Here is a 27,221-nt window from a genome sequence, read left to right as displayed (position 1 = left end):
AATGTCTTTATAACTGAATTACAATTGTGTCTGCTGACCAAATACCCACCACTAAAGTTTCACAGCAACAAGCAATACTTCACCACTTTCTCATATTTCCTATTCAAAGTTTCACTTAAATCAGGAACATCAGGGAAACGTTTAAAACCTAAAGCATCATCATTCAGATACAGCAGAATGTGATCATAGTCTTTGCATAAAATAATGTCCATAAGGAACGTTGAAGGGAAAATGATTATGTTAGGCGGCATCCCTATAATGCTTAAATGCAGCTACCCATCTGGCTGTATAACTGATGGAGCCTATTCACTCACCTGCATCCGGAGGAGGTTGGAGTGGAAGAGATTCTCAGTCTCCTTCAGTTGATTGAGCTCCTCATTAGTTGGTGGTTTGTACAACTCAGCCTTGCTCATCTTCACTGGCCTAAGGAGCCCACCTGCTGCAGGGTTTTTTGCTTCTGTCGATTTCACATTAACCTTTGAAGACGTTTGGTCCATCTCATCTTCTTCCAGGTCATCCATCTGTTCTTCATCAACATCTTCTGTAACCTGAAAGTTGTAAAACAATTTCAAACAGGTTAAAACTGTATTGTTATTTCCAGTGTGACAGACTCTAGGACATATGCAGGGAGCATGCCACCTCTCCACCATCACTACACAATTTGTTACACGTTGGTTGGTAGTGAAAGGCCGAGAGAACTCAATGGGACACTTGCTGCGAATTACAGGTAAATTACATTTTCCAATCACATTTACTTCTTATGTTCCTCGTACACACCTGGTAAAATGTACCATTTTATTTCATAAATGTATTTATATAGAGCAAACCTAGCTACTAGGTCAGCACAGTATAGTTATATTGGTTGTTGATAGTTAGGGGAAAGCGGAACAAGAATTGCAGACATGTCTGTGCCTAGATTGCTAGGAGCATGTTAAGAAGGTGGGTTTTTAGGGCCTGTTGAAATGACATCATGTTAGGTTTTCTGGGACCTGGTTCCAGGTCATTGGTGCATGGTTGAAGCATGCTGGCTTCATTGGACTTTTAAGCTCTCCAGCAAGAAGTTATATTTGCTTTAGTGTTCCTCTTATCCATCAAGAAAGTGCAGCCTGCAATTCAGAAAAGTGGGGAAGCCAAAATCTAGCACTTTTTTTGTATAATGGGTCATTTTATAGTCCATTTTGACCAATTTATTTGAACCTCGAACAAGTAGAGCTGCCAAATAAAGAATTACTTTAGAAGCGACAGAGTGCGGTTTGAGAGAGCTGCAAGTACAGAGTTGCCCCAGTCAAGGTGATAGAAGACTAGAGCCTACAATGATGTTCTAGAGTGGGTGCCATTTTCTTAAGTAGAACTAATTGGAATGAGGCAGATTTTTAAAGTTGTTCTATGCAAGGTATCTTAGTGAGAGTTTGATCAGTGGTGAAACCCATTGATTTGTCAGAGAGAATCAGTTTCAGAGTAATGTCGAGGTGAGAGAGTGGAAGGAAACCGAACTCGACTGGCGTAAGTATTTCTGGAAAAAAATGTTTTACTGGATTTAGTTTCAGGGTGAAGAACCTCACTCAGTCAAAATTTATAGGAAGGATTGTAAGGTTACGAGTTGTGTATCAGCAATGTAATAGAGTTTAATCTGGGCTGCTACAATGTCTGATGGACAAAAACACCCCCGAAGTCGAACTGTCTACTAGCTGATGCCAATGCTGTCAGCCATCCCTATTGAAAGTATTGTAAAGTATTACATCAGAGCCCTCTTGCTTTCAGACGGCTTTTAAAATCTATTTTTTTCCCGAGCCAATTCCTGTGTTGTTCAAAAATACGTGCGTTTCAGATCAAGGTAGTGTTTACCCTCTGCTGCATCTTTACCATAATGCAAACTCTTACAAACAATTCTGTACAATCTTCCATGCTTTGTTTTGTTGTTCTTCCACGAATCCCCACTGCTACACATACATTTCTAAGTAGCAATGTTAGACGGACCGGGAGGTCGGCCGAGGATAAGGGGAGAGATCTCCGGGGAGAGCCGTCTCCAGCGAATCGTACAGACAAGTAACTTCCCCCCCACAGACGGACACCACACAAGGATAAAGTTCAACGATACTTTATAGGGAATTCTTCAAGTACGGTAGCATGGTACAAGGAGGTCTGGACTCAGGGGTCCCCTCTATTCTGGTCTCTGTTTGGGAAGAGGGTAGCGGGACAGTCTTGTTACCAAAAAGATGGCAATAGCTCTCAATCCTCGAGCTCGGGGGTGCAGATGAACGGGCCGCGGCGGAGCCAGCAGGTCCCGAGATGGATGAAGGAAGACGACGGTCCGCGGCAGAGCCAGCAGGTCCCGATGAAGGTGGTGGTTACAACGGTCCGCGGCCCCACCAGCAGGTCCCGACGACGATGAAGGATAGGGTAGTTCCAAAAGCCGCGGCAGCGCCAGCAGGCAAGACGAAGGTGCACAAGACAGAGCTACGGCAGCGCCAGTAGTCCGTCAAGGATGAGTTCTTCTTTGCGTCTCTCGACTCCAAGATACAACTCCCGTCCTGCTCTGGAGCTGCCCCAGTTATAGGGCTGGTGTGCTTTGATGTCCGGACCCTCGCACTTGGGGGTCGGGAGGTCCGGGATGAGGGGGTTCAGACACCCAGCAGGGGGGTGGAGCCAGCGCCCGGGGAGGCGATGGGCGAGCGGTACTTGGCGGGGGAGAGCCATCGACACCTCTTGCTCCCATTGACTGACCAAGTAGCCCGCTCACCTCCTGGGTGGATGTTGGTGCCGGAATGTCTGAGGCCTGGCCAGGCCCAGGGTTGAGGTCGATCGGGGGCCAGGCGGCCTCGTGGTGGAGTGTCCAAGATGGCGCCCAGGATGGGCGCGCAGGCCGGTAGTGGGTCGGCCTACGCGGTCAACAGGTTCGAGTGTAGGGGTCCCTGCGGGGACGGTGGACGTGCAATGGTGGTGTGTGGTACTTGCGTGGCTGGTTCGGGCCTGGTTGGGCCGGGGGAGAGCGGCCCTTCATGTGGCCTGTCCAACATGCGTCCCCCCCAGCTGAAGGCGGGGAGAGTTACCCGTTCTCTTGGGGACTCTTCTCGTCGAGGCGGAAGAACCGGGACAGGCCATCTGCGTTGGCGTGATCTGGCCCAGGCCGATGTTCAACTGTGAAGTCCATCCCTTGTAGGGAGATGGACCAGCGTAGTAACTTCGGGTTTTCCCCCCGCATCTGCATCAGCCACTGCAGGGGTCGGTGGTCGGTCTGTACCCGAAAGGGTGTGCCAAAAAGGTAGGGCCGGAGCTTCTTGAGGGCCCATACCACCGCGAAGGCCTCCCTCTCTATGGTGCTCCAGCGTTGTTCCCGTGGTAGGAGTCGCCGGCTGATGAAGGCCACCGGCTGATCACGGCCTTCGGTGTTCACTTGAGACAGGACTGCCCCAATGCCATGGTCGGAGGCATCCGTCTGGACGATGAACTCCCGGCTGTAGTCGGGGGCCTGGAGCACAGGGGCGGAGCACATGGCGGCTTTCAATTGTTCAAATGCAGCTTGACACTCTGGGGTCCAGTTGACTTTCTGGGGCTGATTTTTTGACGTGAGCTCTGTGAGGGGCCTCACGATAGTACCATAGTCTTTCACGAACCTTCGGTAATAGCCCGTGAGGCCCAGGAAGGCTCGTACCTCGGTCTGGGTAATGGGGGGCTGCCAGGACTGGATGGCGGCAATTTTTAGCTGCAGAGGGGCCACCAGGCCGCTTCCCACCTGGTGCCCGAGGTAGGTTACAGACCCTTGCCCAATTTGACATTTGCTGGCCTTGATCGTGAGGCCAGCTTGCTGAAGGGCGTGCAGCACTGCTCGGAGGTGGTGGAGGTGCTCGGACCACTGGTTGCTGTATACAGCGATGTCGTCTAAGTAGGCGGCGCTGAATCCTTCGAGCCCCGCCAGGACCTGATTGACGAGCCGTTGGAATGTTGCTGGGGCATTCTTCATGCCGAAGGGCATGACCGTGAAATGGTAATGGCCATCGGGAGTGGAAAAGGCAGAACGTTCTTGTGCCCGGGGTGTGAGGCCGATTTGCCAGTAGCCCGCCGTCAGGTCGAAGATACTGAGGTAGCGGGCAGCTCCCATGCGGTCGATTAGTTCATCTGCCCGGGGGATGGGATGTGCGTCTGTCCTGGTGACCGCATTCAAGCCCCGGTAGTCGACGCAGAACCGGAGTTCTGGTGTGGTGCCGGGGGCAGCTGCTTTGGGGACCAGTACTACAGGGCTGGCCCAGGGGCTGTCTGAGGGCTCGATGACCCCGAGCGTGAGCATTTTGGCTACTTCCTCCTGGATGCAGGCCCGTACCCGATCTGGCACGCGGTAGGCCCGGTGGCGGATAGGGGGGCTGTCCCCCGTGTCCACATCGTGCGTACACCAGGAAGTGACACCTGGGGTGAGGGAGAACAGGCTGGCGAATTGTGACAGGAGGACTTGGCACTCCTGGTGTTGCTCTCGGGTGAGGGCCTCTGAGAGTCGGACCCCATCTACGGAACCGTCTTTCTCCCGCGTTCGTAGGAGGTCCGGGAGGGGCTCGGAGTCCTCTTCAGCCCCATTGTCTGTGGCCATCAGGAGGCTGAGTTCTGTCCGTACAAAGTGCGGTTTCAGTCTGTTAGCGTGGAGGACCCGGAGGGGGTTCCGGGAAGATTCCAAGTCGATGAGATAGGTAGCCGGACCCTTGCGCTCGACCACTTTGAAGGGCCCTGTCCACTTGTCTTGTAGGGCGCAGGGTTCGGTGGGGGACATCACCCATACCTGTTGCCCAGGTTCAAATTCGATGGAGGAGGCATTCCGGTCATACCACCTTTTCATGTCCTCTTGACTGGCCTCTAGGTTGGCTTTTGCTAGTTCTCGGAATCGCCGGGTCTGGTTGCGGAGTGTTAGGAGGTAGCGGAAAACATCTGGTGGGTTCTTTAGAGGGGGCATCTCCCAGCCTTCCTTAACTAGGCTGAGCGGCCCGCGCACGGGGTGTCCATATAGCAGTTCAAATGGGCTGAAGCCCAGGGACTTCTGGGGAACCTCTCGATATGCGAAGAGGAGGCACGGCAGCAGCACATCCCACTGGCGACGGAGGGGCTCTTCCAACCCCCCGATCATCCCTTTGAGCGTGCGGTTGAACCGCTCAACGAGGCCGTTTCCTTGAGGGTGATAGGGGGTCGTGAACCGGTAGGTAACCCCGCACTGTTGCCAGAGAGATTTCATATATTTCGAAATAAAGTTCGTGCCTCTGTCACTGACGACCTCCCGGGGGAAGCCCACCCGGGAGAAGATCCCCATCAGAGCCCGGCCGACTACCGGGGCTGTCACAGTCCGCAGGGGAACAGCCTCCGGGTAGCGGGTGGCGTGGTCCACTAGCACCAGGATGAATCGATGGCCTTGTTTTGTGCGCGGGTCCAGGGGCCCTACGATATCGATTCCGACCCTCTCGAACGGGGTGGTGACCACGGGAAAAGGTTGCAGGGGGGCTTTCAGTTTGCGGCCGCTCTTCCCACTGGCTTGGCACGTGGGGCAAGATCGGCAATGCTGGTGTACATTGTCCCTCATTTTGGGCCAGAAGAAGTGGGTCACCAGGCGGCTATAGGTTTTGTCTTGACCCAAGTGTCCTGCCAGGGGGACATCGTGGGCCAGGTTTAGCAGAAAGTCTCTAAAACGGAGGGGTACCACTAGGACTCGGCTGGCCCCCAGCTCCGCGATTCTTTGCTCACTGTACAGCAGATCATTGTCCCAGTAGACCCAGTGAGTTCCGGAGGTATCCCCTGCGCTTTGGGCTAGCGCTTGCTGGCGGAGTCCCTCGAGGGAGGGACAGGTCTTTTGTTCCTGGCGAAATTGTTCTTGCGTGGGCCCCCCCTCTTGAGGCCACTGGTCGAGGTTAGCGAGGTCTGGAGGTTGAGCTGGTTCGGGGGGGACGTCACGGTCGGTGGTTTCGGCGGGGGCGACCGGAGGCGGTGGCGCCGGCCATTCGAGTTCCTCTGGGCGGGTGTTGGCACGGGCGGTCATGGACCGGGTGGTGACGCACGCCCAGTCCGGGACGCCCAGCATCCCCAGGTGCTCTTTTCGTTCGACTGCTGCCCATGGAGAGCTTTCCAGGTCATTACCCAGGAGGCAGTCTACGGGGGCATCATCTCGGACCGTCACCTTCAACATGCCGGAGACCCCTCCCCATTCGAAGGGGACGCAGGCCATCCGACACAGACTTTCTGAGTTATCGGCTGAACGTACAGGGCAGAGAATGTTTGGTAAGTATTGTTCGGGGGTCACCAGGTGACAGCGGACGGCTGTTACACTGGCCCCAGTGTCACGAAGGGCTTCAGCCCGGCGTCCATTGATGCCCACCCATTGGCTGTACTTCTGGGTATTAGCGGGTAGGGGGACCCGCGGGACCATGTCTCTCCCCCCTAGGCAGGCGAGAGCCATGGCGGCTGGCTCCCATTCTCGGTGTTCCTGTTCATATTCTTCTTGTTCCTCTGAGATCTGTTCCTCCCCCAGAGCAGCAGCGGCTACTTGGCGGGGTCTTGGGCTCTGGTACTGGGGGCAGTTTGGGTCGTTTGCATAGTGTCCGACTCGTTGGCATCGATGGCAGGTAACATTGGCTCGATGTCCCGGTCGCGCTGGGGTGCTGCCCCGGTTGGCCGGGGGGGTGGGGCTGGTAGTGGGGGTGACCGGAGCGTTGCTTCTTCCGCGTCCTTGGCCTCCACCTCCTCGGGGACGGTGCTGACCATTGTTGTTCCGGTTCTGTTCGGAGGACCCATTTCGACTCACTCTGGTGATCTCCCACCGGTCTGCTTCGGCTGCGAGCTGCCGGGGATCCGTTAACTTGCTGTCGAGGAGGTGCTGGCGAAGTTCAATGAAGCAATTGTTCGACAGATGCTCCCATACCATAAGATTGAACAGTTGTTCGTAGGTTGTGACCTTGCTTCCTTTGATCCAGCCCTCGAAGGCTCGGCTAAAGTAATTGACATAGTCCACCCAAGTTGTACCTGGGATGCGGGTGCAGTCTCGGAACCTCTGACGGTACATCTCGGGTGTGAGGCCATAGCGGGTGAGGAGTGCAGCTTTCATATGGTCATAGGAGGTCATCTGGTGGTCCGGGAGTTGCAGCAGGGCGTCGCGGCCCTCATTGAGGAATCTCCCCCACAGACCGGCCCCCCAATCGCTTCTATCGATCCGGTGTGCAGTCATAGCGATTTCATAGGCCTTAAACCATTGCTGGATGTCGTCCTCTCGGAAGTATTCTCGAACGACATCCTTGGGGATGTGTACCTTCTTCTCTGTTGCCCCTGGAGTGTGGGGTTGCTCGGGCACCCCTGCTTCTTTATTCTGTTTGCGTAGGTCGATTTCAGCTAATTTCCGCTCATGTTCATATGCCAGTTTCTTTTCCTCGAGCTCCCTTTGTCTCTGTTTCTCCTCTCTTTCTTCTCGGAGACGCAGGTGCTCTAAGTTGATTTTCTGTTCGGCCAACTTTAGTTCAACGTCCATTTTGAGCCGGGCCATTTCCAGCTCGTGTAGTCGGGTTCTTTCTCGTTCCTGGATCTCGTCTGGCGAGAGACCCGTTCTTCGTTCTTCAGGGGCCATGGGGGTTTGTGCTGCGATGTCTTGATCGGGGGTTCCGGCAGCCCCGGTTTCTGCCCAAGATTCCAGGGCCTGCTTAAAGTCATCTTTGGTATTTAGTCCGGTGGTAGTGATACCTAATTCGATACAGAACTGTTTAAGTTCACGATGGCTGTACTCGTCCAATTTCTCCATCTGGAATTTCTCCGTTGATCCGCCGTCTTTAGTTGACATCGTGATTCGCCGTGGGGTGAGCTACTCTCTGTACGGTTTATGCGGTGATTCGGATCCCGTCGCTGGCCACCAATGTTAGACGGACCGGGAGGTCGGCCGAGGATAAGGGGAGAGATCTCCGGGGAGAGCCGTCTCCAGCGAATCGTACAGACAAGTAACTTCCCCCCCACAGACGGACACCACACAAGGATAAAGTTCAACGATACTTTATAGGGAATTCTTCAAGTACGGTAGCATGGTACAAGGAGGTCTGGACTCAGGGGTCCCCTCTATTCTGGTCTCTGTTTGGGAAGAGGGTAGCGGGACAGTCTTGTTACCAAAAAGATGGCAATAGCTCTCAATCCTCGAGCTCGGGGGTGCAGATGAACGGGCCGCGGCGGAGCCAGCAGGTCCCGAGATGGATGAAGGAAGACGACGGTCCGCGGCAGAGCCAGCAGGTCCCGATGAAGGTGGTGGTTACAACGGTCCGCGGCCCCACCAGCAGGTCCCGACGACGATGAAGGATAGGGTAGTTCCAAAAGCCGCGGCAGCGCCAGCAGGCAAGACGAAGGTGCACAAGACAGAGCTACGGCAGCGCCAGTAGTCCGTCAAGGATGAGTTCTTCTTTGCGTCTCTCGACTCCAAGATACAACTCCCGTCCTGCTCTGGAGCTGCCCCAGTTATAGGGCTGGTGTGCTTTGATGTCCGGACCCTCGCACTTGGAGGTCGGGAGGTCCGGGATGAGGGGGTTCAGACACCCAGCAGGGGGGTGGAGCCAGCGCCCGGGGAGGCGATGGGCGAGCGGTACTTGGCGGGGGAGAGCCATCGACACCTCTTGCTCCCATTGACTGACCAAGTAGCCCGCTCACCTCCTGGGTGGATGTTGGTGCCGGAATGTCTGAGGCCTGGCCAGGCCCAGGGTTGAGGTCGATCGGGGGCCAGGCGGCCTCGTGGTGGAGTGTCCAAGATGGCGCCCAGGATGGGCGCGCAGGCCGGTAGTGGGTCGGCCTACGCGGTCAACAGGTTCGAGTGTAGGGGTCCCTGCGGGGACGGTGGACGTGCAATGGTGGTGTGTGGTACTTGCGTGGCTGGTTCGGGCCTGGTTGGGCCGGGGGAGAGCGGCCCTTCATGTGGCCTGTCCAACAAGCAATGTATTTATTCAAATGTTTTATGCACTATTCAAGTTGATTTATTTGTAATGAACCCCAATACCTTCTGCCAATGCATGAGCACCATAGAACACAAATAAACAAAGTTGAGGCAGTTACAGAAACAGATGAGGAAGGTGTGCAACAGTGATACTGTGAAGCAGTGGCAGAGTGAGGACAGGCAAGTTTGTTTATGTCTCTGTATGGGCAGATGCGTAACTCACCAGTTTATTTTTTTTAAACATATTTTTTAAGTGTTTATAATAATAGCATTACATTTCAACAGTGCAAATCAAGTCAGCTGATATAAGCTCTGTAGGACTGTTCACTGCAAGTATCATCCAAGCTGTTCGTTAAGTCTACAAACTATAGATTTATAACATCAAACGTCTTTCCCCTTCAACCGTGCCCCCGTGGATTAACTAACCAGTTTAACATGTCCCGATTCAACTGAGCTGCAGAGCCTTAATGAGGCATCAACTTTGCTATAAAACTCTGGCTCAGATGCAAGATGCTAGCATTGGCAAACCTATTCGCTCTGGGCTCGAAGAGGTAACGCTTCCGGTGTTGCAAATGTTTTTCTCACTACCATCATCATCACGCGTCCACATGCGTGGCCAGCAATATTGGAATAAATGGCCTTTTAGAGTTAACAACAAAAAAACAGTGAAAAACAAAAGAAGCGAGCAGTCAGGTACCATGTTCCGATTAACAGGCACTCATAAAATAAATGAATAAAAACTAACAAAGGAGATTATTTAAAAAGTAGGCAGGGAAGGGGAGTAAATAAAGAACTCGTGGTAGCAGAGGAATAAGCAGGGGACAGATGAAGAAAACACATTCTCCCAGGCAGTGCTAAAGAAACAAGCATTTGCAATGCAATCGGTCTCACATTCTTCAGTTAGAGATGTTGGCGTTGTAAATGACAGTGTCTATTAAACAATGTTTTTTGGTTTGTAGTGTAGTGGATGAATGGACAGAGACATAGCTGCAACACTGTCTAGAGCAGGGATACTCAAAGTACCGCCCAGGGGCCGCATGCGGCCCTCCTGACCTTAAACTGCAGCCCCCTCGTCAACAGCAGTACTGAGCGGCTGCTCACCTGACAGAGCAGGAACATTCAGAAAGTACAACAAACAGGCACACTTTATTTACACGTTTTACACATTAGCTAAAGTAACCATAAGGAAGAAAGAAAGGAGCCTTAGACAACTTATCTTTAAGAGCACCTTTAGTTTTAAAGACATCTTGCACCAAACATGTAAAAACATGATAAACTTTCTACAAACTTCAAACAAGGTTTATGTGGGGGAAACAATGTCTCTAACATACACCAGGAATTGTAGTTTACAAGTGCGGAGGGTCTTTTAATATCACAACACGTCATTAAATCTACATTTTCTGTGTTCGGTATGAATGACATATTGTGTGCCTGCCTGGGGTAGGAAAGACAAAGGTACAATCAACCCTGGCAGGCTTTCGGTAGTCACGAGTCCGGCACTTATAGAAACGCGGAGAAGTGGAAAGAAGGGGTAGGTTTCGAGATTATTGCATGGGAAAAGGTACTCGAGACATTGAGAATGCTAGAGAAAATAGGCAACAGAAAGAAAGCCAGCAAACGAAGGAATTAAAACTGAAAATGAGGGTACAATTAGGAGAACGATCAGAAGAGGGAAAGGAAGTATGACAGGAGGCAGAAAAACAAACAAGGAAAGAAACAGTCATGGGTAGAAAGAGAGAGAAACAAGGAAGAGAAAGCAATGTGTAAGAAAAGCGGAAAGGTAAAAATAGAAGTTTTTAGGTAAAGGCAGGTTTGTGGATCAGTGTTTGGTAACTATATAGGACACGTGTTTGAAATTTAAAAAATATGGAATTTGTTGTAGACAAATAAAACAGCTAGCCTCGTGTGAAGCTGACGTACGGGGGCCTCGTGCCTTCCTTTTAACCAAGAGTCCATGCGAAGAATTTGTTTCTGCTGGTCTGTTGTGGGGGTCTTGCGCCTTCCCTGTCCGTGAGGGTCTCCGCCTCAGGCTGGTGCGTGGGGTTTCTGCGGGGACAAGTGTCGAGGGTCTCAGGCGGGAGTCACTGGGAATTGCTTTTTGTGGGTCTTTTGCGTTGAAAGGACCATGTGCCGTGTTTTTATTGTGTGGTGCATTGGGGGTTCAGTGGGGTATTGTTGCAGGGGTCTACTGCATTTTTTTGGTGGGGGCTAGGGAGTCTGTTATGGGGTGCGGAGTGAGTTCTCTCGCTTCAGAGGCCCGGTACCCCCTTTGCGGGGTCTGACAGTGTTCTTGGGGGGGGGGGCTGCAGCTGGGGTGCGGGGACCCGGCAATGAAAGGCCCCGTCAGGGTTGTTTGCAGTGAACACTGGCATATGCACGATTCGTTCCCGACACAAAGCTGCGGCGCCCCGTCCTCCCCCGACTCCCCCACCTGCACCCCCTCCAGTCCGAGCCCCTCCTGCTTAACTTTACCTCCTCTCTAGTCGGGCAGAGGGGGTGCCTACGGAGGCCCCCGGACCCTGTCATGTTCCCCTATATCCGCCATGTGCACCTCAAGTCTGACAGAGTTTGCACGGAAGGGCACACATGTTCTACTTGTGCAAACGCACGCCAACATGTGAGCACACTTGACAGAAAGCGAGCGGGCATTACTTTGCAAAGGAGGGGGGGGATAAAACAGGCCGGGGAAAACATACGCTGTAGTCTTATAGACGGAGCGAAAACAATGTTGGCCAGTACACTGAGGGAAGAAATGTGGTGGGTAGCTGACCCGGGGATCCTTGGTGGCTAGTAGAATGGGCAAACGGAGTAGCCTTTTAGAAAAACTAGAAGGCATGTCGGCAGCTAGAGGGTGAATGACCCCGCTGCATGTTAGCACTGCTGACAAGTGCGAGTTACAATGGAATCGTTGGCCAGTAGTGCAAGAAAAAGAGGTGCCCAGTGAAAGGGGTGAAATTAAGTGATGGATAGTCCAGGAGAGAAACAAGCTAGTGCTGGGTGCAGGATAACGAGGCCCAGGAAATGCACTGGAAGGGGATATGGGTAGGGACCCGAGCTGACGACTTTGGAACGGGGGATCCGGATTTGAGTCTCGGCGTCGACTCAACACCCTGTGATTCTGAACAAATCACTTAATCTCCCCGTGCCTACAGAAAATGAATGTGTCCTTGTGTGATGGAACTGGCGCTCATGTAAAGCGCTTCGATACCTTCGGGTCAAGTTGCGCTATATAAAAAACGGCATTGTTCACTAGTGGAAACAAGAATCGGTGGTCCGTGCTAATAGAGAAAATGTGTTTTCCGCTAACAGGAGGTAAACAGAGTATTATAAAATGAAAGGAGCAGAAAGCAGACCCAGCCAGTAGTAAGCATCTCATTCAGGTTACGAGTTTGTCTAGCAGACAATCCAAATAATCTTGCCCACTTAAATGAGCAAAATGCATTGCTTGATTAAAAAAATAAAAGTGAACGGTAGGAGTCCCAAGTATGGCAAATTGAGACACACGAACAGAGGAAACTCCGGCATCTGTGAGCACGAGCTGCGGACACAAACCTTCATTTTACCCAGCGCTAAGGCCTTTTTCTCAATAAAACAGAAATCCGCTGTCAAGTTCCGCACCGTCTGCGGCGATCCCCCGAAGCACTGACCAAGACTCGTGCTCCTGGACAGGCCGGTGAAAGCGCCTTTGGAGCGGCTGCGACAGGCCGAGGGCTCCGCTCCTTCCCCGGCTGAGGGCAGGGCCGAGAGAGGGAGCTGCCAGGCCAGTTCAGCTGGTTCCGGATCCTCTCACTAAGAGCCCCTTGTGCCCCCGGCCATCCCGGCACTTGCAATCACCCAGGGAGCCTTGGGCAAACCAGGGCCGGCCATCCCTTCAGTTCTTTCACCTCCCTTCTGTTAAATGTTTATAAACATCGGCGCTCTTCCGTCTTTGCCCAAGAGCACACAGTGCAGGCGTGTTTTTGTCCAGCCGAGAGTGGCAGATAATAATCTGCGGCAAAGGACGGAAGAGGGAGGCAAAATAAACTTCTCAGCAGACCGGGGCATTTCTTGAAATGCCCAATTGCTGCAGTGAACAGGAAGTTTAAAATGATTACATTGCGGCAGAAGCAACGAGAAGTCGAAGGGCCCCGGCGCCATCTTCGGCAGAATGACCAAAACAAACCTCTGAAGAAAAAAAACCAAAAAACTCCCACCGCCGCAATGACGACGTTAAAGGGGCGGGATGAGTAAAAATCGCGGGAACGCCCACGAATCTGCTCCGGCAATGACGGACAGATGTCTGTTCCAATGGCTAGCCTCCATTTATGGAGCTAGCCAATGGAACAGAGAGGCGGAACAAAGCCACACAGTGTAAGACATAAGATTTCGCTCTGCGCGAAAGGCTGCTGCGCAGCTTTCGACAGGCGAAACCTAAAAAGTGTATTCTTTTAACATTCATGAGCGCTTAGCCATAACAGATCAGATTGTCGCTGCATTGAGAGGCATTTATTAGAAGTGATAGTTTTCAACCATGATCTTGGAAACACTCATGCCGCCCAGATTCTGAAAACAATGACACTTTAGAAATGAATGCTTTAACTTTAATTCTTGGTGCTTGAGAATAGAGCATATAGAGCATAAGTGGCAGACTTAAGTCATGTGAAGAAGGCTCGGTTTGTTGTCCACACCATGCATATGCTTTGCGTCCCCCTACTCTCACCTTTCATCACCCGACCCTCCCATTGCTGACATCAGTGCAGCCCTCAGGCATGCCACAGAGAGCACTTTGCGGTGCCCTGGGAAATGTTTGTGAGCACCCATAGTCTAGAGGACTGAAAATGGGGAATTACCACTAGGAACAGCCACAGCTGCAGGACTGCCTAGAGTACTTAGAATTAAGGAGTTAACGACTGGACCAAAGAAGCAGCTGCACCACTGTCTAGGGCACAGGTTTCCAAACTTTTAATGTTGGTGACACACTTTTTAGACACGCATCTGTTTGCGACACAGTAATTCAGTTTCACTAGCAAATAACGAAATGTATGGGGACGCAACATCTCACGAAAACCTTTCATTTGTATTTTTTTAAATATACGATTTGTAAGAACACACATACATTGGGTCTGCAGAAATTTGGCAAGCAAAGGGGTAGATACAGATAGGGATGCAATGAGTGTCTCATTGAAAGTATGTGTAAAAGATTTCCAACTATTGCGGTTGTTTTTTTTTTTTTTATGTTTCTTTTTAATGTTTTGGTCAGGCCAGAGATCTTATATTTGTATCTCCACTGTTCAGGGCCGCCCCATGCACAGCACTGAACAAGCTGCAATTTTATAAAAGTCAGGCCGGCAGTTCGTTTTATTATTTATTTTGTATGCGTTTTTATATAGCGGAGACTTTACTGAAGGCGTCAGAGCGCTTCACAGTAGGAACAGAATGGATATATGAGGAGAAACATTACAAGTGAACAAATTACAAGAGCAAACGTTAAGTTACAGGAGGCAAAAATGACAATTGTGAGCAAACAAAATACAAGAGGTGGAAAACGGTGCATTACAGGAGGAAAAAGTGACAGGTGCCCCACAGTGGTTCAGACATTAGGTACCGCAGTTTACAGGGCTCTCTTAGGGGGGGGGTCTCCTCCATTGCTCCCGCTCTGTGGCTCACTCCTGCAGCCCAGGATCTCTACAGTAGCAGTGCTCTTCCCTCTTCGATCACAGCGACGTGCCCTGTGGTATGGCAGGCGACGGCTGATCATGCCCACACCTCCATCAGGCACGCAACGCCACTTGGACTCAAAAGGCTTCAGCCCCCCCTCTCTTCACCCTCCCCTCTCGTGTGTGGCAGCCCGGGATGAGACACCTTTTCGTGCACACACACAACCGCACCCGAGCACTTCACACGTTTTTAAAAGACCTTTTGCTAGTTAATGAGGCTTTGATGTTGCCCCCCCTGCTTAGAGCCCCTGCAGCTCCACTCTGCCTTTTGTTTGAAACTTGACTCTAGTTGCGCCTCTGACCTCCATACACCATGTGGCGCCGTACCGTCCTGCATGATTAATCTCGTCGTCGTAATTTGAAATAATACAAAAGAATGGACACAAGCGCGACACACCCACACATGGCAAGCGACACAGTGGGGTGTCGCAACACATAGTTTGGAAAGCTCTGGTCTAGGGGACTAAGAATGAGGAATTGCCACTGTGACTAGAGACAGCTGCAGTGCCGCCTAGAGGACTGAGAATGAGGAATTACCGACAGGGCCAGAGAAGCAGCTAGTGGCCCTGTGTAGAGGACTTAGAATGAAGAATTACTGACGGGACCAGAGAAGCAGCTAGTAGTACTGTGTAGAGGACTTAGAATGACGAATCACCAACGTGACAAGAGAAGCAGCTAGCAGCACTGCCACCAGGATTAAGAACTAAGAATTACCACTGGGACCAGAGAAGCAGCCTCTGCACTGTCTAGACAACTCAGAATGAGGAATTACCAATGGGACCAGAGAAGCAGCTACAGCACTGTCTAAATGACTAATAATGAGGAATTACCATTGGGACCACAGAAGCAGCTAGCAGCACTGGCTAGAGGACTAAGAATGAGGAATTACCACTGGGAACAGAGACACATCTGCAGCATTGGCTAGAGGGCTGAGAATAGGAAATTAACACTGGGAACAGAGTTACAGCTGCAGGACTAAGAATGAGGAATTACCACTGGGACCAAAGAAGCAGCTAGCAGCACTGTTTTGAGGAATAAGAATGAACACTTATCACTGGGAACAGAGGACTAAGAATGGGGTATTACCCCTGTGACCAGAGACACAGATGCAGCACTGCCTACAGGAATTAGAATGCAGGAATTACCAACAACACCAGAGGAGCAACACGCAGCACTGCCTAAAAAGCTTAGAAGGAGTAATTACCAATGGGACCCGAGTAGCAGCTAGCAGCACTGTCTAGAGGACTTAGAATGAGAAATTACCACTGGGACCAAAGAAGCAGCTAGTAGCACTGTCTCCATTGATTTAAGTGTGCAGTCCACTGCGGGAGATGGGTCAGTGCTTAATTTGTCCACCAACATTTATTTTTGAGAAGTGCACTTACATTTCATTATCAATCTTGAACCCAGGGAAAATGCAATGAAAGGGAGAAAGAAGGAGGAAAGTAAAGGAAACAGTGAAAAAGAGTGAATGCAAGTATAAAGAATTTGCAAAAGTGAGCTAAAAATATAGGAGGTGTATGGTGATGGAATGAGGAAGCATGATGTTGAATGAAAACTAGCAAACAAGTCATATTTGGAAGCTCACAGCATTTACCAGTATGAGCAGTGGGCTCATAAAAAAAAGTTGGGCCCCTGCACTTCTGTTTTTTTTTTTTTTTACAAGTTACGCACTGGGTGGTGTGAGGAGGACTTGTGGATATCAGAGAAATGGAATTATGTGGCTTTTCAGACAAGGCTACACTAGGATGTGGGGTGGATTCCATTCTCTGATGAAGATGGCGCTGAGGTGATGTCTGCAGGGTGGATTGTTGAGTGTATGTTGAGAGCTTGAGTTATAGTAGATGCTCTGCTGTTGGTTTGCGAGTAATGATGGTTGATCTATATCCCATTATTAGTAGTAATATTCCTTTTATTCTGGTGCTGGAATTGAGTGGGAGCCAGCTAGATTCTGGCAGCTATTTCTGAGCAAGTCCCAAGACTCTGCCCGAAAGTGACCTGATTCTCTGGGGAGACACATGGGACATTAGCGGGTTCACACACTCTGATTTCACTTCAGCAGGAGAAGTTGCAGTATTCAGGTGGGCATAGCCCTGCAGTAAAGGGCTCATTTCAAGGACAATCACTAATATATTGTGACCAATTAGCTGTTGGATGTCAAATGAAGCAGAGAAAAACCTTTCATCCAGGTTCTGCAATAAACAATGGTACAATCCGGTGCTACTTCGCAAGTTCCCAAAAATAAAAGTAGATCTAAGGGTTTTGGACCTAAGCTATCTGTATTGTTAAGAATGTGTAGTTACAGGAATGTCAGGTGCGTCAATCAGTGTGTGTAATTACAAGTACAATCATACATGTAGCACACTATACAAAGTACATTTTTCGACACTCAGTAATGAGGATTTATCACTATTCAGCTGAACACAGTTTTATCAACGTTAAATATCGAAAGATTGAGATAAAACATGCAAGAATTCGAAATGACACCATGTTAATGCAGATGTTTTCAGTGAGTTTTTTGCTCACTGAAGCAAGTCATCTGATTTTAACTCGAGATCTCTGAAACAGTTTTATCCCACTGACCCGCCTTAAACAAGAGCGATATACTGCATGAAAAAAAGTCACAAAATCTTAAAACACTTAACACTTGCAGCATTTAGTGGCCAAAATACGGGCTACTACTACAAAGTGCCCAGACCCTTGTGAAGAAAACAGAAGCCATCTGATACACTTACCCACACACACAGCTAGGATGTGAAATCAGTGTGTTGTGAAATAAAACGCTTCTGAGCACAGGGAACAAAACAGATGTTTTGTCTTTTGCTAAAAGTTTGAACCATTATTTAATGTTTCCTCTTTGAGAAATGAATGGATTGTTTGTTCGCTATGGCTTCGTGTTTTTTCTTTTATTAAAAAGAAAGAAAATCCGAGAGAGGCCAGAGGAGGGGGAAGGATCACACCACAAGTTTCCCGGGGAGCTACCTGTCTGCACGGGAACCCTGCAAGACAGACATCTCCATCTAAGCCCTCTGTTATAACTGAAATGGCACATTCTAATTAGCCGAAGGCATATGGTTATGATGGCCGGAGGGGGAGAGAGAGAGAAAGAAAGAACACGCATTGGCATAGCCAATAGGTCTCGCAATTTGGGAACTTGTATGTGTTGAGCCATGAAGCACATTATCCTGGATGTTGTGCAACCAGGGATTGAAGAGCTATATAATTACTACACACTGGGCATGCAGTAGGATTCAGGAATACATGCTTGCCTCAGAAAACATTTATGGACACATTACAAAGCTTTTTATTGCAGACAGAAAGACAGGTGCCTCGATGCAAGTTAACAGCACTATAACATTTTGTGCAAATCTGTATCACTAGATTATCGAACAGCCTGAAGAATCAGTGTCAGGGGAAAGTTTTGCTTAACATAATAAGATGACAAACAACTTTACTGAGGAATGCATCATGGAGAAAGATACACGATTAAGCAGTGCATTTAAAACCCATAAACGAAGTGCTACTCTAAGTGGTACTCTGAAGCTCTGCACTTACAGACTATGACTGATAGCTAGCCCAACATTAGTGATTCAGTATCTGTTGCAATTGAATTCAATCCTTTCCTCATGTGTCTTGGTTACACAAAAACAGCATGCTTATCTTCTGGCTTCACTTTCAAGTAGACTTCTATGTATGTACCTCATCCAGGCCTAGCGCCCGCGTGTGTGCTTCATTCTGTGTTTAATTACCGATCCAACTCAGATCGATAAAAAAGAAGAAAAAAAATTCCCTGCTTGCACCTACCTACAAAATGAAGAGGACTGTCACGTCAAACTTTTTTTTTTTTTTTTTATAAAGGCAAATTTGCCAATGAATGTTGTTAATAGTTGCTGGCTATGGACGAATAAACTAACCTGACTCTTCTGCTCATTCGGAGCATGATGCTGAAGTGCAACAGTTATAGCTGTGTTGCAATAAATACACAATTAAATCATAGATCAAAGTGTCTGCATGTGGATATGAGTAAACACTGGTGCGTAAGTCAGAGAGTTTGCTTGCAACTGCAAGCTGGCATCCACATTGGATCCCCCCCTCACTACATACGATGACACACAAAACTGTCTCATATAAATAGCCTTAGAGCTGATTTTTAACACGAGAACTTGGTGAAATGTGTTTAAAATGGCACCAATGTGAAAGATTTAAAACAAAGGCCAAGATGAAAAGTACCCATTCGTCCGCTTATGTTTACATTTGTTTAGAGTAGAAAGTAACACACACAAGCATCAGGCACAGAGATATGGCAATAAAAACACACTGTGTCCTTATCCATTTTTTTTCTCCTCAAAAACTCGAAAATGATCACAGTAGAAAATAAAAACTTAATGTCGACTGATTCGATCACCTAACTGTCTCAGTCTTGGGGCAAATCAGAAAACTCTACCCAACTCTGGTGGAAGCAAGTCATCCATGTTGCCTCTAGCTGTGCTTTGTTTAGAAAAAAATGAAAGTCCTTCCTCCAACGCAGACTCAGAGTTTAATCACGAACCACATAGAAGCGTCACAGCCCAGCGTACGTAGGTTCTCAAGCATTTGGAGTTCCTATCTCCTAATGTTACATGACTCGGGTAAAGAAATCAGTGCATTCTAGAGCCCCGGAGTCCGAATCTTCCTCTTCGTTGTCACTCTTGGTATTCCCTTCATTTGCAGAGCATCTCCATATCACTGGGATAACTCTGGAACTCTTTCATGAACGTTCTCTGGTTGGTAAATTGTAGGCACCGGAGTAACAAATATGCAACAGTTTTTTAATACATACAACCCAAAGTCATTGAGGGCATGACCACAGCATTTATGCAAACTGAACTCAGATTTACAATTTGGGGGCAATTTTAACACTATTCTAGATCTCATGATGGACAACTCCATCTCTTCAGTCAGATGTCGATCAGTGGCCTCACAATCCATACAAAATATAAAGCATCAACTTGAGCTGGCAGATATATTGCACCATAAAAACCAGAGTGGGAGAGTGTGTACATAAAATTCTTCTGTAGGTATGCGAAAACCCTCCAAGACTACAGGCTACTCCTACTTGAAAACAAAGTTTAACAAGGAGAGGAGGGGACAGCAGGGGGAGGGGAGAGAGGAGGGGGCCTGCGCCTGTTTCTTTTGCGGGAGTGAGCAGGGGCTCCATCTGTTTGCAAGTTAATTACAAAACAGATGGTCTCAAAGCTCGATCCCGCGAGGGAATCGCAAAACGTGCCCGGGTTGCCATTGAAAGCAATACAAAGCGTGCACATTTTTAGCCGAAAAAGTGAATCGATTCCTAAAGGTCTCCTCCTATGCAGCGCATGCGTGTGGCGTAGGGGAGACCTAATAATGACCCTTTGCACACATTAGCAAAAAAAAAAAGTGTAGGGGGGGGATAAAAACATAATCAAGTCTACCCACCTCCAGAAGAAAATAATGAATACTGGAAGCCTCCTATTGTTTTCTAATGCAATCCATGTTATCAACAAGTTTAAGAGTGCTGTTCAAATTGTCTAACAGAGTGTGGAGCTAAACGAGAAACACGCCCGGTGTTAGTTATTTAGAAACTGAAACTATGCCTAGTCGAATACGACTGGGGAAATATTACATGAAAGCCAGTGCTAGGGCTGAGCTAATTGTAGCCTAATCCTTTGCCTGCCAAGGCCTTTGGAAAGCCTTGAGCAAGAAATATTTTTATTCCTGTCGGTCTCATTTTCTTTCCCTTTCCTCATTTACAGTCGGGTTATTTTTTTCTCTTTTTATGCCTTTTTTTCCCTCTCACAACAGTTTCAGTCGTAAGGGCAGCATAAAACAGGACAAAACGGAGACGAATTAACCAAGGTTTTGTTGTGTTTAAGAGGGGACGCGGGACAGCTGCTCTCTGTCTTCAGCCAGTACCATAAAACCGAGGCTGTTGTGAGCGGAAGAGTATAATTTAAAAGATAAGGTTTGCATGCTGTGCATTCATGCCAGGCTGCTGCTTGCCTGGCTCTTCTAGGGGCTGGCTGATGCTGCGGGAGGGAGAATGAGGAAGCTTTGTTGACCGCAATTGTGTGAAAGTGAAAGCGCCCAATGGCACACTGAACACTAAAACAAGCAGTGTAAAAACATGATTATGTAAACTCCAAGGGAGAGGGAGGAGTGGATGCCAGCTAAAGCAGCTGCTGGATATAATAGAATCTGCTGCCATTGCTATGCGCTCGCACAGAATGTAAAAAGAAAGTGCTTACCAACTAATTGAAGGAGACAGTAGAACACTTCAAGTAAACGATCCAGTCCTGAAGGGCGGTCACAAAAGGAGACAGGGCGGTAACAAGGATGGACTGAGAAGCCTCATTATGAATCGGAAGCCAGCATTTACCATGGACAATGACGCCAGCCAATGAAAAAGATGGGTGGGTCTTCCACGTCACTTCTAAAACCTACCCAACTACAATGTGCCTCGCTAGGCAAGACCTAAAAATAGTCCCCTTAAGTGAGCAGTGGAAGGATATAATTCATATAGTCGGAGCACAGTGAGTCAGAAATATAGACAAACACAAAAATAGGGAAGAAAGTTATCAAATCAGACACAGACACGAGGCAGACAACAAAATTATTCAATTCTGAGCAAGTGGGTGACCCCAAAGACCACTTTAAGTATATGCTATATTTTAGAAACAATAGCTCTGCAAACACATAGCTAAAGCGGTCTGTAGCCAAGACCTAAAGAAATAATTCAGTATATGCAACTCACTGCAATGTTTACTACATTAGCCATTGCTGGTATAAATACATAAATATTTATAAAAATGGACAGTTCAGAAAAATGCCTATGCAGTGAAAACATCAACCAATAATGAAAACATCAACAAAGCTCAAGCCCGGAGCAGGTGGTTGTACCGCCTTCGCCAACACTGGCACTGGCATCCACGCCAGTGATCCATACAGTCCCTGGAAACACTGCTTCAGATTTCCCCCAGCTGTTGTGTCCCCTCAGTAAGAGAGAAAGAAAAATAATTTGTTAAACAGCAAATCAAGACGAGGAACACCACCTCTGCCACGCGCAACCTGTTCCCACTGTTTGCAAGCAAAAGAACAAGGCCTGCTCTGCCCAACGGCGAAGAAAGCGGCCCTCAACACATTCTATTATTCATTCCCGACCCACGCAGACGGCCCAGCACCCGCTGACTTCAATGTACTACCAGGTACCCCCTGGCAATGGGCATAGTCAACCGCTGATACAATCCGGCGCATGTTTAGAAGCTACAACGCCAATGACCCCTCGTGTGGGACAGAGTGAACACAGGCTGTCGACAAACCAAGGTAAGCTCTGCTAACCAACCCGGACTTTCTGTCTTGGTAAACAGTGATCTCGCCCAGGTCCTGAAGGACACTTTCTGAGTGACTCTTACAAGGACCCTGCGCCACTCAAGCCACCAGTCAGAACTAACACATTAATGAGTCCCATCCGCCTGCAGTAGTGGGATCCACAGGGAACCTCATTCGTGCCATCCCAGGAGGCCAGGATCAACCTAGAATACACCGCCTTCAACAGCAAGCAATGTTGCAACCCTCAAAACACTAAACTGCTGTTTATTCTGGAAACATTCTAAGGTTACTGAAGGCAGTCCCTGAGCCGAGCGGACTGGAGTTACGCAATATGGTGTTCAATTGAATTCCTTCCTCCCAGGGGTTCCTAATGCTCAGAAGTTAAACCGGCAACCTTTGCCTTGCCTACTCCGCAGTTAATCTTATCCAGATCGGAGACATTTAATGCATGTGGCATTAAGATAAGTTCCTTTAGAGTAACCGGCTACCCAGTGGTTCTGAAAAAACCCCAGACTCCTTCAGAGACACCCAGGAAGGGGCCATTGTCAATCCTAAAAACACCCTGGGTCGCACTATCACAGCTATCAGCGAACTAAGAGTGGCAACTACCGATCCCTCATGAAACAACTGGAACTGGCTGCCTTCAGCCCTGTCCCAAAGACATTCCAACTGTATTGACCCCATCGTGCCTCCATGCTCCAAGCCACTATTGCGGTCATTGTGCTCCTGGAACATCAATGGCTTCTCGAGGAAATTACAGTCCCTCGATTCAACAACATTCTTAAAAGGTTTTAATATCATAGCCCTGCAGTAAACATTGGCTGAGCGGAGTTGTCCGATAAGGGGCTTCATTGAGCACAGGAAGCCGGCCCTCAAAGGGCACAACTATGGCAGATCAAAGGGTGGTCTGTCCATATACATTTCAGTAAAACTGCAAGGGAACATCAATCAATAAAATTTCAAGAGAGCTGGCTGCAAGGAATTAAAATCAGCAATTGTAGACTGCAGCGCTCACTCTTGTTGATTAACATCTACCTCAACCCAAGTGCAAGGCAGAAGAGGTGAAAACTCTATTGTTTCATGATCCTATGCAACTTAGCCAGGGATTACCCCCCTAGCAGACTGTATGATAACAGGGGACTTCAATACGAACCTCTTCCAAGATTATCCTGAGGACATCCAATGAGATTCCCCTAGGGAGCTCCCTGAACATCGCTGAAGAATCCAGGCCTTGGGGCTGACCACGAAGCCCATTAGGATAACTCCTGGTACTGCAACTCAACAGTGTGGGCTTTAAAGTATTAAACGGCCGGCTCCTCTAAAACATATTCCCAGGCCCCCTAACCTCTACGCGTCGCAAGTCACGAGTATGGTCCTGCGCGTCTGGGACACGGTAGCGGTGCGGCAGGGCTTCACTTCCTTCCCCTCCCCGATGACGCCGATTTTTAGCAAATCGGACTTCTCTCCGGGCCTTGACCCGCAGGCGTTTACGACCTGGAGGACAACACCCTGCAGAGCTGTGGGTCACATGTTCGATCTTAATGGTATCCTTCCCTTTCCGAAGGTGAAGGAGGACTACGGCATACCGGAGTCCGACCGCCTGCCGCATCTACAGGTCCGTCACTGGGTCCTTCATCCGTCCATTCAGCCCGGCGCACAGCGACACCTCACGACATACGAAAAATGGCTGTTGACACGTTCCTCCGATAAGAAGCTGCTCTCAGATTTGTACCAACACTTGCTACTTACCAACACTCACTCCTATAATGCGGGGAGGGCCAGGTGGGAGAGGGACCTAGGGAGGACGCTTACTCACAGGGAATGGGAGGGCATATATCATAGAGCCCGACACTCGGCCTATCACATGGGCCTCACTGAGACGCTGACTAAAGTGGCCACGTATTGGTATCACACACCAGAACGCCTACACCGCTGGGACTCCCGAGTCACTGATCGCTGCTGGAGGGGCTGCGGGGGGCTTGGCACACTGGAACATCTGCTTCGGAGCTGCGATCACCTGTAGCCTTACTGGACCGCAATCCTCGACTTAATAGATATGCACCTAGACACCCAGCTCCCCAGGTTCCCTTCATATGTGCTGCTCGGCCTCCCTAATGCCTTGATGTACCCCCTGAAATCCTTGAGGGGGAGACTCATAGCGATCGCATTGGGAGCAGCGATACAGAACATTGTGGCGCACTGGAGAGACGCTCAGCCTCCTCAGCAACTTGGGTGGTTGCATAGGCTTTGGGCGATACTGGGGATGGAGAAGCTTTCGCTGGCAAAGACAGGTATGGGGGATGACTTTGCAGAACTTTGGCGACCGTTCTTGACCCTGCTTACCGGGGAGTTCAGGGAGCTGAGCTGCCCCCGGTACCTGCGACTGCTGCGCTTGGCCGATACCCCGCTCACAGACCCTACCTCACACTCTCGCAAGCCGAGAGCCCGAAGGCGTGCGCCCTCCCAAGAACCGCTTTAACATGGCATCACTTTCCTGTCGCTTAACCCGTTGGACAAGGAGGGGGGTGGGATGGGTGGGTTGGGGGAGGGACTAGTTGGGATTGTTCTACTTCACAGCTTACTGCACTCGAAGACAGCTCCCGCTCTCAGACTACGCGGCCGGCCCAGTTGGGTTGTAGGCGGCTTGCTGTGTATTACTGTACATGAACTGGGCGCATCGTGGGCCTTTCACCTGCTTGTATTATCATGGGAGATCCGTGTCACTTCCAGCATGAGCCGTTGTTCCTGTTGTGATATTTTCTTGCAATAAAAAGATTTAATACTAAAACATATTCCCAAACTGGTTGAGAACCGATGGAAAAACCTGCTCCTATCTTGACTATACTATATGCAACACAGAAATACTATCCTCAGTAGAAAGGTACTGCATTGTTCCCAGCACAGAGAGCGACCATTGCCCCCAGGCAATCAGAATAAACTCCAACTTGTCCTATCTTACCCTTAGGTGCAAATGAATGTACACTGAGAACCTCAAGCGCCTCAAACGAAGCAACACTGTTAGTGCCAACATCAAGGATGAATGCACAAAACCTACTGCAGAAGCAAACTTTGGTGATGTGTCGCTAATCATTGAATAAACAAGGCTCATCACCGACTCCTTGCTAAATGTCAACAATCAGCCCAGCTGCACAGCTTCACCAAGTCAGTTATCGTCTCAAAAACGATTCAGCTTTTAACCCCTTCCATGCTGATGACGAGCTCAGCTCGTCATCAGCGTTACCTGCCGTGTGCTGATGACGAGCTGAGCTCGTCATGTATCGCGGTAATTTCAAAAATGCCGCATACAGCGGGAAAAGCCGCCGCACGCATGCGGTTCAAGAAAGCCAGCAGCAAGGCCCTGAGGGGTGTCCAAAAGAATACAAAATGAAGAAGCTAATTGGATCATTTAAATTGGCACAGAATTACTGCAGGCAAGCAATTTAAGACGAGAAGCTAAGACGTTTACACCGCTTCTGGGAGATCCTCTTAGGCGAGCGTAGGAAACCTAACTCCAGGAACGTTTGGGCCTTGGTGAACAGGCAAAAATGGATTCAGTAGCTCTGGCTGTGCGAACATCCACCAGAATAGGCATCTTTCCTCTCCAGGCACTTCTTGGCGAGAGTGGACGTAAACAGTATAAAGGACGGTGGCTCCACCAGCCCAAAAGCAACTGCCCCCCTGCCTCGTCCCAAGATTGCTCGTCCTTCCCCACCACGAACCAGCCTTTCCTCACAAGCCAGCTGGATCATGTAAGAGAGCGCAAGGACAGATGTGGACAGACTCCCCCAGGCCCTCTTCAAACCGGACTTCAGTTCTTGGCCGGAAGGCTTTCTTCGCTCTTTAATCAGGAGGAGTACAACAATATCAGAATTATAGCCCGGGGTCATATTATAGCCTATCCATTAAAGGGGCTTGAGATCAGATACGAGCAACTATAGATGAATTATGCTTCTTGACAATGAAGCCAAATTCTACACTATTTTGCTCTTGGAGGGCCTATGTCTGTGGGTAGAGTCTAAGGGGCTCATTCCAAAAACACAGCAAATTCTGGTACACAATCCAACCTGTGAGTAATATCAATCCTGGTTGGCAAATCAATTTCTTCACTCTCACTGCTGCACTGCTCAACTGTTTTGTTGACTTTAAAGCAGTGTTTGACCATGCACTAAGGTGGGCACTCTGGTCCAAAGTAACAAATTCCCCCCAAACTTCTGGAGCCCACAATTCAGCTGCACGCCAACATCTAGGTCCGGATCAAACTAGGTAACGGTGCCTGCGTGTCCCCAAAACCCCCACCACACAGGATGTAAAGCAGGGGTGCGTGTTAGCTCCCCTTCTCTTTATTGCCGAGCTGATGCAATCCCTTGATTCCATCAACAGTCAATCCCCCAAGAGAGGTAGTGAATGGATCAGTAACCTGTTACATGCAGACGACCTCGCTTTATTTAGTTTTGCAAGAGTAGGGTTACAATGCTTGCTAGACCAACTACATTGCTACACAATTACCACCAACCTGGGGGTTAACTTGAAGAAAACCTAAGTAGTAACATTTGGAAGGAAAATGTACCGTGGGCGGTTGCCTCTACAACGGCAATAGGATTATGGTGGACCAATCATATAAGTGTCTGGGTAGTACATAATGATGCAAGATGCTCCTTTGCAAAGGCAACAGAAAGAAGCCCAAGCAAAGGCCCTGGTGACCGTATCAAAATTATCAAAATCGCTACTGGGGCCAAGCCTCCCGCCGACCCCTTTCTGGAAGTTATGAGGGCTAAAATCTCACCTTCATGGACCTATGGCTTTTAAATATTAATGGGCAAAGACAGCAGATTACTGAACAAACTCATCATTAGGATACAAAAAAGTGTCCTTCACTTGCCAAGGTCTTCATACGATGCCCAGATAAGGCTAGAATTGAGCCTCCCCCGACTAGCAGGCAGTCAGTGCTGGTACCGATCTCAACTTGAGCCATAAACCCCAGGTGGCTATGGGTCTGCTAAGAGGCATTGTTATTGGCTGAAATCAGTATCAGTGGGCCAAGTCAAGTGCACCATCAGTTCCTTGAGGACTGTCAACACTTCCTAGATGTGAATATATTTTAGGTAACCTGCCTTCAAACTGGGTTTCAAAAAATGTGTAGGACTCTGGTTACACAATTCTGACAGGGCTACCCTAGCCAAGAGTAAGCACGCCTGGGCGGTCATCAATACCTACCAGCCAGCATCCCCCTCACCTATCTCGCTTGCACCTACTCAAACCAT

General features: G+C 49.2%; 1 protein-coding gene across 1 annotated transcript in view; it reads right to left on the bottom strand.

The window, feature by feature from the left end:
• Nucleotides 1-27,221, bottom strand: part of NOL6 (nucleolar protein 6) — a 471,490-nt gene that overhangs the window by 392,277 nt on the left and 51,992 nt on the right. Inside the window, exon 2 of the mRNA XM_078674724.1 lies at nt 315-548. Within this exon, the coding sequence (XP_078530850.1) occupies nt 315-548 (234 nt within the window). The remainder of the gene's footprint in view (nt 1-314; nt 549-27,221) is intronic.

The sequence above is a fragment of the Lissotriton helveticus genome, chromosome 2_1, assembly GCF_964261635.1.
Source record: "Lissotriton helveticus chromosome 2_1, aLisHel1.1, whole genome shotgun sequence".
NCBI classification, from domain to species: Eukaryota; Metazoa; Chordata; class Amphibia; order Caudata; family Salamandridae; genus Lissotriton; species Lissotriton helveticus.
This window is presented reverse-complemented; position numbering and strand designations above follow the sequence as displayed.